Source organism: Moschus berezovskii, chromosome 4 (assembly GCF_049115385.1).
Source record: "Moschus berezovskii isolate FMDL1 chromosome 4, NW_MosBer_1.0, whole genome shotgun sequence".
Lineage (NCBI taxonomy): Eukaryota > Metazoa > Chordata > Mammalia > Artiodactyla > Moschidae > Moschus > Moschus berezovskii.
The window spans coordinates 108,371,261-108,384,325 of NC_142463.1; the positions used below are offsets into that span (position 1 = coordinate 108,371,261).

At 44.9% G+C, this 13,065-nt stretch overlaps 1 protein-coding gene across 2 annotated transcripts; it reads left to right on the plus strand.

Annotated features, from left to right (window-relative positions):
• The first annotated feature begins 366 nt into the window (after positions 1 to 366).
• Positions 367 to 9,870, plus strand: CHTOP (chromatin target of PRMT1). Of its 2 annotated transcripts, none has more exons than XM_055402567.2 (6): positions 367 to 655; positions 1,752 to 1,833; positions 3,150 to 3,303; positions 5,842 to 6,028; positions 6,841 to 6,978; positions 8,624 to 9,870. In XM_055402567.2, the coding sequence occupies exons 2-6, from the start codon at positions 1,769 to 1,771 to the stop codon at positions 8,827 to 8,829; spliced, it is 750 nt and encodes a 249-aa protein (XP_055258542.1). In that variant the 5' UTR covers positions 367 to 655; positions 1,752 to 1,768; the 3' UTR covers positions 8,830 to 9,870. The 2 variants fall into 2 exon arrangements, with proteins under 2 accessions (XP_055258542.1, XP_055258544.1); XM_055402569.2 differs by having other exon boundaries at positions 5,845 to 6,028.
• Positions 9,871 to 13,065: the final 3,195 nt, after the last annotated feature.

Below are 13,065 nucleotides of genomic sequence, written 5' to 3' on the forward strand. Positions count from 1 at the left end.
AAGAGAGATCGATGCACATCCGCGTAAAGAATTTTAGTTGTTCTGTCTTAGTTTCAGGGGCAGAGGGACGAGCGAGGAAGTGCGGACCACTCTTTCACAGAGACCAAATCAGCCCCAAAGACGCAAATCACTTAATCATCCACAGCCCCCTTAAAACCCAAGAGCAACACCATTCGGCCACGCCCTTCCCCGGGCGGGGCGCCGCGTGTAAAACGGCCGAGGCCTTCGCTAAAGCCCCGCCTTCTCCCCAGGGCTCCGCCCAGTCCCCGCACGGGCGTGGCACAAATTTCCCCGCCCCTCTAGGGGAGCGGCGGATCTGACGTCTGACGTAACTGCGTCGACGCCATTTTAGCCGGGCCCATTCCGCCCTGGGAGTGGCGGCCATTTTGTTTTCGACACCGAGCGGGAGTTGACGGCAGCGGCCGTAGTGAAAGGAAGGAAAGGGCAGGCCTGGTGAGCAGGCGGACAGGCCGACCGGAAAACCAGCCAGCAGCAACGAACTAACTTAGCAACCCACCGCTTAACACCTCTAACCAACCGCCCACCAAGTTAACCCGAGCCCCTCCACCGTCAACTCAGGTTCGGCCGGCCCCCGGCCCGCCTGCCGCAGCCGTGGTGGCAGCCCCGGGAGGAGCACTGGCGTCCGTTTCCTTCGGTACGTGTCTGTGGTGAGGAGGGCAAGAGTTTGGGGGAACCGAGGGGCCCGGCAGACGCGGAACAGGGGCTGGTGGGATGTGGAAGCAAATAAGGAGTCGGAGGCCGCGAAGGGGGCGGAGCCCATGAGAGGGAGGCGGGGGAGACCCCGCACTGAAAAACTCGTCGCGGGACTGATGGAAAAGGTTGGAATTTGATAGGGATGAAAAAGGAACGTTGGCGAGTTGAGCTACGTTGGCGATCCTAAGAGAGGTTTGAGATGAAAGGAGGATTACACGACTTCAAGGAACGTTGGAAAGTAATGGCGGCTTTAGGGTTAAATTTTGTGGCGCGCTCTCTGGGAGCGCACTCCCAGGGGAAAGCTCGTGTAGGAAATTTTTCCTATTCCCTCCCTCCCCCAGGTCGCCAGGCCCTTGCTAATGCCCCTAACTTGATTGCGAAATTGGTCTACCTGTGTCATCTTTCTAGATCAGTAGTTCTCAGTTTTAGCTGCACGTGAGAAGCAGCGAGGTAGACGTATTTTCCCCTGCTGTAAATGGCTCATCCCCAGACTTCACTATCAGAGATTGTGCTTGAAATGGTGTGGGCCCAGGCTTCTGAGTGCTTTTTGTTTTTTCAAAGCTCCTTGCCGCCAAGGTTGAGAAAGATCGCAGTTGATGAAAAACCAGACTCTTAACACTTGCTTTGGGTCTGCCATTTTGGAGGCTTAGGCAGATATTTTCTGTCCTGCGGCCTTCAAACTTAAGGTGTGTGTGCTACCCTTGGCGACCCCATACACTGTAGCCCACCAGGCTCCTCTGTCTGGGATTTTTCAGGCAAGAGTACGGAGAGGGTTGCCATTCTCCTGCTCCAGGAGATTTTCCCGACCCTGGGATAGAACTCGTGTCTCCTGCAGTGGTAGGCGAATTCTGTACTACTGCGCCATCTGGGAAGCCCCAGGAGTTTATTAGTTTGAAGTAACTAGCTTCTGTTTGAGTACCTGATAAGAGTTTTGGTGTGATTGTTGTGGTCACCGATACATTTTGGGGTCTTTGGGTCTTGTTGCAGTGAGGTGGTCGCCATTCTGGTTCGCTCATCCTGCCCGTTGTCCTTTGCAGATTCTCGGGATTTGAAGATGGCTGCACAGTCTGCGCCGAAAGTCGTGCTAAAGAGCACCACCAAGATGTCTCTCAATGAGCGGTGAGGCAGCCAACGGCAACTTCAGCTCGTTCATGAGAAAGCAGTACTTAGATTGGCGCTGGGGTCCAATGCACGAAAGTCTGTGGTAAACTAAATACCAACAGAAGGCTACAGACCTCTGTTCTTAGTTGCATCGTATGTGGTACACAAAACAAATTGGGCGGTTGTTTCAAAACCCCTTATCAGTAGATTTTTATATTATGCTATCTGAGATATTTATCTGGTGGGATGTGTTTTAAAAAGACTCCTCACACCCTCCCTTTTCTTCACATATTTTTACGTTGATACAGGGGTGGTGCAGCTCGGTAGCATGACCCTGGCTGCAGTAGGCTTGCTGCCCAGTCCAAGGCCAGCAGTGTTGTGAGTCTGGCCTGTAAGAGGCAGGTAGCAAGCTAAGAATATGTCCAAAGGCCCTTGAATGTCATTCTTGGGCCTTGTAAGAGGCACTTGCTTTGCTCCATTTCACTTTCTTTCCATTCTGCTTTAGTTTGTTTTTGTTTTCAATTCTTTCACAGTTGAGTGTTCTCTTTCATCCCATTAAACTTAACTTGACAATATTAGAAGAGTGTCTTCACAAGCTCTTAGATGATTGAACTAACCCTTTCAGAAGTTATCATTTGGAGTCAGAAAAAATAATCACTTGATACTAAAAAAAGTTACAGTATTTACAGGCACTTTCTGTCTGAGAGCTTTGTTCATTGAGTGCCTTTGACTAGTGACTTTATTAAGCTGGTATTAGACCACTAAATGATTTACTTATGTTTGTTTGTCTTTTCTGAAGCATATGTACTTCTCTTTATCTCTTAGAGTGTGTTATTCTGATTCTCCATATTTGCATATTACTAAGTGATCAAATACATGAGAAAATGTGATATACTCTTACAGTTTATGTGGGTATATCATTTCCATGGGCTTTGAAGGTGCTCTTGTCCTTCCGTATATTTGCCCGTAAAATGGCACCCTCAGGTCTCCTGAGGTTTTGGCTTGCTTTGTCCGTCTTTGAAACTACATCTTCTGTCTTTTGTCATCATATCTGCTTATTGCGTGTTTTTCATGCTTTCCACCTCTAAAAGCCGTTACCTGAGCCCTTGTTATCACTTTTGATTGAATGTGCTACACTTAGCTGCATTTCTGAGTTTCTGATTCTTGCAAGTTTGTGGAAGCTGAGGAGTCTTGAACCCACATCAGCATTGATCTAAGTGTACCACTTTAAGTTCGTGGGATCTGGAGCTCCTGGTCTAGCAAGCCATGAAAATGCCAATAAATGTTTTGTAATAAAGCTTTTATTTAAACATCCATTTTGTTCGACCTTGAAGCTTTACTAATATGCTGAAGAACAAACAGCCGATGCCAGTGAATATTCGGGCTTCGATGCAGCAACAGCAGCAGCTAGCCAGTGCCAGAAACAGAAGACTGGCCCAGCAGATGGAGAATAGACCCTCTGTCCAGGCAGCATTAAAACTTAAGCAGGTGAGAGAATGGGTCTTAGTGCTCCAGAAGCAGCTGATCTCTGCCAGGCAGTCCACTGAGGCTGTCAGGACGTGATGGATAATTATGAGGTGGCTCAGGGCAAAAGCTGAACTTCTCTGGAGGAGAGAGAAGCTCAGAGGATTCCCACTTGGGCAGGTACCAATAAGTAACTTTTTGTCGTCTTTCTCTTTTAGGGAATTTGCCATCAATGTGGCCTGTTTCTATGTTATCAATGAGTATTAATCTCTTACTCTCTGACCCTTTGCCCTTAAGAATAGATTCACTGGCTTTTCCACAAAGAATTTTAGTTTCTGTTTTAGATGATCTTCAAAAGTCCTATATTCCCCATTAAATTATTTACAAATTAGGGAAATGACTTTATTCTTGCTTCCCTAGTACAGGGAATCTGAAAGGCCTCTAAGTCAAAGGTTTTCAGTGCTAAACAGTAGAAAGAGTAGGGTGACCCTCATCTCCACAGCACCTAAAGTCTTGTCAGTAAAATAGAACAACAGCACTGAGTAATTTAAGAATTAGTGGGTTCTCTTTCAAATTTCCATTAAGAAATAATCCTATTCAGATCTGAAATAAAACCTGCTCTTTATTATTCATAGACTTTTTATGCAAGTCCGGACAGTGACTGTGGAAGGATATGTCCAAGCTGTGGCTGGGCGTCTGGAGGGCGGTGCCATGCAACTGTAAGGACTTTAATTGGAAGCACTGCATGGCTGTGCATAAAATCAGCAGTTAAATATAACACCCTTCACCCGCACCCTGAACCGTTGGGCTCATTGACCAAAAATAAACAAGGCCTTCTGCTTCAGCTACCTTAAGCCTTGGAGTGGTTGCATTCATCCCTGATTCAGGAAAGCAATAAAAGGCACCACTGTTTTCTAAGAGTAAATATTAAAAATTGCTGAAGACAAGCCTGACATATTATTCCAAAGGACATTTTAACAAGCTTTAAATATAATCTGTGCAGAAATTAGCCTGTAGAGCAGTGATGTCCCGCAGGAACTTTCTGCACAGATTATATTTAAAGCTTGTTAAAATGCTTTAAAGCTTGATGGAAATGCTCTATCTATATCTGTGCTCTCCAGTACAGTAGCCATTAGCCACGTGACTGTTGGGCAATGAAAATATGACTAGTGTGATTGAGGGGCTTACATTTTTTATTTTTTTAGTTTTTTTTTTTTGCTTATAATTTAATAGCCACGTGTGGCTAGTGGATACCTTAGCCTATAGCAAGCACAGCTCAAGAGTGGTAACTGGATGGTACAGCTGACATACTTCAGCTTCTTGTTAAGTTAGAGAATAGGGTTTGTAGCAAATCAGGACTGGGAAGGGAGAACTTCTATATAGTCTCCCCTTAAAGCACAGATCTTGAGAGGATATACTTGGAATGACCAAACACAACAGACTTGTAGAATGAAGTCCTGACCTCATGTCATTCAGAGCCTCTCCCTCTGATAAGCAGTTTGTAATCTCATGCTAATAATAATAATTCATAGCATATGGTTGCAGAGAAAATCATTTGTAGTAACTTGTGTGTGCAGCCTGAGGATACATAATTTATTTTCATTCATATTGACTTAGTCTTTTTAGGAGAGCAGGTTTGCTAGGGCTTTGGTGTTCAAGGCGACACAGTCACCCATTCCTTTGAAGGAATTTAATTTGTCTGAGATCTCGTTTTCATGGTTTCTCTTTTGAGGGACAGATTATTGAAAAATCTCTATGGTATATCCTTGTTCTCACATGTGACCCTGAGTTTTATGATTATAGTTCAACTCAATTCTAATGCAGGTTTGGCTGGTTTTCTATGGAGATATATTTGAGTTATATTTTACTATAAATTAAAGGTCATTATACTGACTTAATGGAGCTGTTTGCAAAGGTAGACATGGAATTATCACTATTTAAGATATGTAAGGAAAGGAGATTTGACTTTTTTGTGTTTATTTACATCTTAAGGTAAAAAGTGGACCGTCTGGAGATAGATACTCAGAGGAAAAATGGACACACTGGCCTCTTTGACTGAGAAATCAAACTTGTTCTTATGTCACAAGAATTCAAATGAACTTATAATTTAAATTTTGCCCAGAGTGTGATGAACTTCCTATGGTGTTTGAGTAAGCCTTTGAAGAGAGTGGTAGTCCTTGGGCAGGTATGAATCAAGTCATATCATTGTCAACAGGTGGTTCAAATTCAGCAGAATCCACGATTTGAAATACAGTGTTCTTATTAAAACTTACATTCCAAGTAGTGGTATATGACTTCTGTAGCCAAACTAGTGAGATAATTTGTGGTGATGCCAATTTCATGGAACCATACTCAAGCTTCTTAGAAGCTCTGGATCAAAATTCTGCTTCTCTTACACTGTTTTCTGAGGCAAAGGCTTGCTTCTGGTTTGGGATCCTTGACAGCAAGTGCAGGTTTATTTCCCACAACACAGACATCTCGCTTCTTTTTCTCTGCACTTTTAGTTGCTAAATCCCGTTGGCTTGCTTTTTGATCTCAATTCCCTAACACCTTTTCTTCCAGAAGAGCTTAAAGCAGCGCCTGGGTAAGAGTAACATCCAGGCACGGTTAGGCCGACCCATAGGGGCCCTGGCCAGGGGAGCAATCGGAGGAAGAGGCCTGCCCATTATCCAGAGAGGCTTGCCCAGAGGAGGACTTCGTGGGGGACGTGCCACAAGAACCCTGCTTAGGGGCGGGATGTCGCTCCGAGGTCAGTGCCGTGTACCTGACAGTTGTTCGGGACCCACCCCCTTCCCTTTTCTCTTGGGCTGCTATGGACACATTTGTTTAACATCTTTAAGCCTGAATTTGTATTAATTAATAACTTTTGAAATCACGTATTTTTAATAGTGCTGCATGTCTTTTATCGATACCATTCCTTTTCTGATAATGTGCAATGGTGAGAGGCTATGACCTGCGTAACAACAGGTAATTCATGTCATCTCCATTCCATCTTAAAACACCCTGCTGCTGCTTGAATCAGAGCACATTCAAGTTCTAGAAATAAGTCAAATTAAGAAATGTATGGGTCTTTTGGCCTATATCTTAACTAATCATCTGTTCCTGGTTCTATTCTAGTGAAACACTGTTACACCTCGAAAAAAAGGACAAGTTGATCCATCGCTCTTAATTATGTTACATTTTGGGCACTGTCATACTGTTCCCTGTATAGTTCTTGTCCCCTACAAAAATGTACCAAGAGCAGGAATCATATCATTTATTTTTAAATCTATCATAATACTAGGCACCTATCTGATTATTCAGTAGATACCTATTAATGTGTATACTTACTAATTGATATAACTGCCAACTTCTTCCAAAAATGGATTTGTGGTCAGACTTGTTGAATTGATTGAATAAAGAGCAGCTTAATCTGTTCATACTCAGTGTGCAGCTTGTCCCACCCAACCCAAAAATTAACTGAATTAACTCTCATTTAACCCTCACCGCCTTCCTTTGGTTAGCATCTACTTTGTCTCTCTTGGATTTACCTGCATATACATTGTATGCCTCCTCTCCAAGGTCAAAACCTGCTCCGAGGTGGACGAGCCGTAGCTCCCCGAATGGGCTTAAGAAGAGGTGGTGTTCGAGGTCGTGGAGGTCCTGGGAGAGGGGGCCTAGGGCGTGGAGCTATGGGTCGTGGCGGAATCGGTGGTAGAGGTTAGTCAGCTACCAACTTCAGAGACTAGCTTCCCCTTATTTCTCTCCCTTCAAAACTCAGAGCCACCTTTCTGCACAGCTTCAAGTCACAGGCAGGCTTATTTGTTTGTCTTGTTTGTTTTATGAAACTGGCTTATTTTCTAAATACACATGCTGGTAGTGTGAAAGTCTGTCATGGGTTTTCCAAGAACAGTCAGGTATGTGTTACAGAGCCAGATTATATGCAGTCTTCTTTCAGGCTCTTGCAAATTTAAATTGTATTAAAATGACAAGATGGTCAGTTAAGGGTTTTATCTTTTTCTGTCCCTACCCCACCACCACACAATCCACCTCATAGCTCAGAACCCCACTTTGAGTCTAATAATAGAGAAGAGGGGGATGAACAAAAGTAAAGCAGAGTTAAAGAAGATGGTAGACTTGGAGCTAGGTATTGGCTCAGTTTGTATCTATGCAAAACCAGAGATTTTTCCATCAAAGTGGAAAAAGCAAGATGGTATTGTGTCAGTTAACTAACTGACTCTTGTTGATAATCTTACCTCGAGACTTAGTGATATTTGTTTTGTGACTTCATGGCCCAGATTGGAAAAGAATTTTTAATGGTGTTGCTGTTGTTAATACCAAATCTCATGGGAGTTTTCTGGCTTAGAGTTTAGAGGAAAACTCCCAACAACACCTGTGCGGGAAAAAATACATACATTCTTGTAGCCCCTGTGTATATTTGCTTTGGTCCTTTCAAAGTGTGTGGTGGGTCTTCCATAATTTATGACCTTGAAGTAGCCAGGGGATAATAACTGTTGAGAAAGGACATTTGATAACTTGAGGGCTTGTTTTCTTCTCTCGCATTATATGTTGCTTGGCTTATTGAGTGAAGTGCAAGCTAGTTTGGGTTTCAGGATGAAATAGCATGTTCAAATTATCTTGACTTGGTTTCTGAGAGAGACATCACAAGGATTTTGTGGGGAGGAGACTAAAGTAGCTTTTCAGAAAGCTTGGTATGTTTTGTTAAGTGAATTGAAACCACCTCTCAGATAACCATAATTGTTACAATGTGAATAGAATCAGGAGATAGAAATAGCTGGAACTACTCCAAGTGTTTTTTTCCAACTCCCTTAATTGTTCCTATGTCAGAATAACGCCTCAGTCTCCTGACATAGGATCAGCCAGCTCCTTAGGTTTGATAAATTTGAGGAGAGAAGAGCTAATTTTTCTGAAGGATCGCCAATAAAGTTTAATTTGAAAACTGTCTAGCTTCACATCCCTGTTTCTCTGTGCCCTTGTTACTTCCTCCCTATCTTACTAAATGGAGTTATCTATAGTGTATTTGCATTTTAATTATAAACTTATAGTGAGTTTCAAATTTTTTAGTTTCTCCATTTTGAGAGAGATTAAGAAATTTTTAATTATCAGTTATTTTCCCTTTGATAGAATTAAAAAAGCATTTAGAGATGAGCATGTAATAAGGGATTCATTATGTGTGCTTTCCATGTGTTGCTTTCTACCCAGTGTGTTTCCTGTTTTTCCAGATTTCTCCTTTTTGCCCTGCCCTTCAGCCTTTCTCAGCTAGGCCCCGCTGCTCTGAGGGGCATTTACCATAGTACCCATTAAACATACTTGTAACTGTTTTCCTCTTTTTCCTTTGGGCCAGGTCGGGGTATGATAGGTCGGGGAAGAGGGGGCTTTGGAGGCAGAGGCCGAGGCCGTGGCCGAGGGAGAGGTGCCCTTGCTCGCCCTGTACTGACCAAGGAGCAGCTGGACAACCAGTTGGATGCGTACATGTCGAAAACAAAAGGACACCTGGATGCTGAGTTGGATGCTTACATGGCTCAGACAGATCCCGAAACCAATGACTGAAGCCTGCCCACCCTACTGCAAGACTCTTGTTCAAGTCACACATCTGTAAATAACCTTAAGATAACAGATGAGAAGAAAGCTGACTGATGCCGAAAGGACCTATCATAATAGGCTATGGACTGACCTGCCACCAGTTTGTGCATTTAGTGTGTTCCTTTTACTTTTTGATACTATGTTGTATGAAACCCTTTTTTTCCCCTATGACTGGGGTTTGGTTTTGTTTTATTTGGGGGGGAGAGGTTTCCTTCACCCAGACTTTTCTTTGAACATGAATGTGTTGGCCTTGTGGCTAGTACACCCTCTTTCCCCCATCTGCCTCCCCTCATCTGTCATATGCTTTGACAGTCTAACATTTCCTCTGTTCATTTGGTGCCCTCGTGAAAAAGTCCCAGAAGGAGCCCACCAGTGTTCCACCTTAATGTCTAAGTTTCTGAGATAGAATCCTGTTTTACGTTATTTTTAATAGCTTCTTCAAAGTGTTCAGAAAATCTGGAGCTCATAAATGCATTCTGCCACATTGATGTTTTATTTTAGTATATTGGGAACATTGACCTATAGCTATGGGGCTACCAAACACGTTACACATGCTAGCAGCTCTGATTTAATTAAAGTCATTACCGTGTACATTTGTACCACATAACCATCGTGCTGGGTTGGATATGTACACTTTCTACCCTGGAATGAGATTTATAAACTTTTCCTCTTGGTTTTGCATCATGCTCTAAGGGATGTTTTTGGGTTGCCTTAACATCCTACAAAAGAGGAGAAAGCCTTTTGGTTTGGCAGATGCCTCAGAAGGGAAAGGGCTGAAAACTGATGACGGATACCTGGTGGGAGGGGTCAGAAGATGACCTTGCTGAAGTGCTGTTGTCCTTGCGTTTACCCCAGACCAGTCTTGGGCTTCTCCATTTGTTGACTTTGTTGACCCTCTTCTTAATCCCCATGAAGGTTTAAGTTCAACCATAGTCTGTCAGCTGTTCAGTTTCAGTAGAATCTTTTGTTTCTGGTTCGTTATAATAAGAAATTGTTCTCTCAAATCCAGCCAGGACTTTCTGTTTATTTGTTGGGCTATTTGAAATGCTATGGCCACTATAACGATATTTCAGTATACCCCTGTAGAATTGTGAGTCCTTCATAGTTGTTATTAAAATTCAGGGTGGGGAGGGTGTGAGTTTGGGGCAGAAAGTGAACAATTTTCCCTCTTGAATAATCCCGAAGGCAAGATTAACCATACAAAGTGAAGTACTAACTCATTTGGTGCATAGAAAGCTCAAAGGCATTAAAGTTTCAGAAGTCCTGGTACTCCAGGACTGGTTTCCCTTTTCCCCACCTGTTTAAGGGAAAAGAAGAACCTAACCACCTCCAACCAAACCACTTACCATTGAGCTACTTAGTACCCTAAACTGTTGGGGAGGTTGTGTGTTGTTGCAGACTGGGAAGGAAATTTTGGTTGGGAAGACCTAACTGAATCCCTTCTGTATGGCCTCGCCTGTTTAACCTCTAGGTCGGGAAGCAAGTAGTCTCATGGTAGACAGGAGAGTTTGAAAAGACCATATGGGGTTGGGAGAGAGTCACATTGACAACCTACCTAACCCAGTTTTGAAGTTCTGTATTACAACTAAATGGAACGTGGGACTGGAGGTCTTTAGCCCAGACATGCTGACAACCTTAAATTGGAAAGAGTAAAAGAGAGATGTTTGTGTGGGCAAGGCTATTCTTAAAGATAGCTCCTTAGAACTCTGGCTCCAGTAGACTGCCAAGACTGTTCTGTTGCGGAGGTACTGATTGGCAGTCGGCAGACTACCCCTTGAGATCTTCACGTCCAGGACTTTCTGGACATGTTTGGGAGAAAGGGAGGGAGCTGCAGGGTGAGTGGGTTCCTTTACCCTCTTCAACCACACAGTTTGGTATGCCCCAGTCTCTGAGATCCCTCACCACTGTCCTTCCCAAATACTTTGAACTTAGCAAAAGATGACTAACATGTATGTGTTCTTCAGGATATTTTTAAGTTGGTATCTTTGGCACCATCCTCTGTAAGCCACTGAGATCTGTAAGAAAAGGGGTGGAAGAGGCACTGAGGCATTCTGGGGGTGAGGGGTTGCTTTGTGGGTCCCAGTGAAGCTGGGCAATGAGGCAACCACTGGAGCTTAAGCCCCCTTCCCTCTCTTCCTCCTCTGTATCCCTCTAACCACTCCTCCTTTTTTCTCCTCCTACCCCTTGAAAGAATTTCCAGTGTGAGCAAAGGAACTTCCCTACCAGTCATGGGCCCTGCAATCCCACCTGTTGCTCACTGCAGTTCCAGATCTCCTTGAGACCTATTCCCGTTTCTGCCAAACTCGGTCTAAATGAGTGCCTCGGTGGAGTAGAGTGACAAAGTCTGCCTAGCTCCTGGGTCAGCCTTTTACTCATTCACCCACCATCTGCCAAGGACTTAGAGATACAAACACATCATTTGTTAGGCATTGGGAGTACAGAGAAGAGACTGATGATGGACCATTAAAGTCAAGAGAAAGTTTTACAGAGAAGGGGGAAGAATAGTGGAAGGAGAGAACAATACAAAAAGGTATAGGGGTCTCAGATGTATGCCGCGAAAGCAGTCAGCATTCCTTCCTAGTAGGATGGGAGACACAGCTGACCAGATTGAGTAGCCTGGAGCCTAATTGTCTTGCTAAATACCTTTGGCTCTATGATTTGGGTGATGGGAAGTCATTGAATTTAAGCAGGAGAGTGCCGTTGGGTGATTTACACAGAATGGTGGAATATGAAAATGGGCGAAAGGGAGGAAGACCATGGGGGTCTAGGAAACTGATGGGTTAGTCGAAAAAAAGCTGGCCTGACAAGCCACATCCTCAGCAGTTATCTAGCCATCTGATGTCTGGGATTCCTGTCAAGAGAGAGGAGTCAGGGGTGACCTGAGCAACCACAGAGGAGAAGGAATGAGACACACTCCTCTCCCTGGCCTGCGCTTGCTCTGTCTCCCCTGTGCCCTCATGTGACCCCATGCCTGACCTAAAGGCAGTGGAAGCACTGCTGCCCAACCCAACCTTCACCACAGGTACCCACTCCCCTTGGCCTCATACCCTGGAAAGAACTAAGCATTCAGGCAAGAGGGGCTAGCAGAGGACAGGGCTCCAGCCACATAAGCCCAAGTGGCAGCCCCTTTCTCCCGTCCCCAGGCCCCCGGAACCTGAGCGGGAACCTGTGGGGCTCCCAGGCATGGAGGCATTTCTGTCTGTTTAGTAGGCAAGACTCCAGGACCTCCCTTGCGTTCCAAAGGGCATATTCAAACGGTTGTTAATGGAGGGAGGAACAGGCAAGAGTCATAATTAAAGCTGAGGGGAGAGGGGCTTCCCAGGTGGCTCTGGTAAAGGAGCACCTGCCAGTGCAGGAGACGTGAGTTCAGTCCCTGGGTCAGGAAGATCTGGAGCAGAGCATGGCAACCCACGCCAGTGTTCTTGCTGGGATAGTCCAGTGGACAGAAAGAGCCTCACAGGCTCCAGTCCGTGGGGCCACCAAAGAGACTGAGCCTGACTGAGCACACAAGATTGAAGCAACCAGAAAAGCTCAATATTAGTAGACCAACCACAAGAGTACAAGCCCTACCACACTCTAATCTTGTCAGAGACCCTACCTTTGAACCAGTTATTAAAACCCTCATCAAGTTCTCTGGAGGGGAGACACACAGAAGCCCACTGGTCCCCTTTGCCTGGCAAAGCAATAAAGCTATCCTTTTCTGCTTCACCCAAAACACTGGGATTTGGTTCACTGGCACCACTGTGCCGAGAGGCCGAGCTTTTGGCAACAATACTCACCCATCAGCAGTGAACAGCACCCAGACCATCACTATAAGTGGGACAGGCCTGGTGGGAGGCTCCTGGAAGGAGGCAAGGGGCCCAGAGACGCTGGGGCCTGGGGGCAGACTCTGGCCTGGCCTGGCCTTTGTGTCCCCTCCCCTGTCCCTGCCGTTGCAACCCCAGGCCTCCCACTACCTCTCCCACTGATTCTCCAGGCAATGTGAAGAATGCCAAGGGCACCCGATCTTCCAGTTCCCTGGGGCATTTTAAGAACTCACCTGCTCCCTCTCCTTACCCCCAAACACTCACATATAGACACAGGTGTCACAGTAGGGGTATATCATCTCCTTTCTAATCCTGGACCTTCTCCGGGCAACACCTCCAGCCTCTTAATTAGGAAATTTCCACATCTCCAAACTCAAGTTCTGCTTCTAACTTTTAG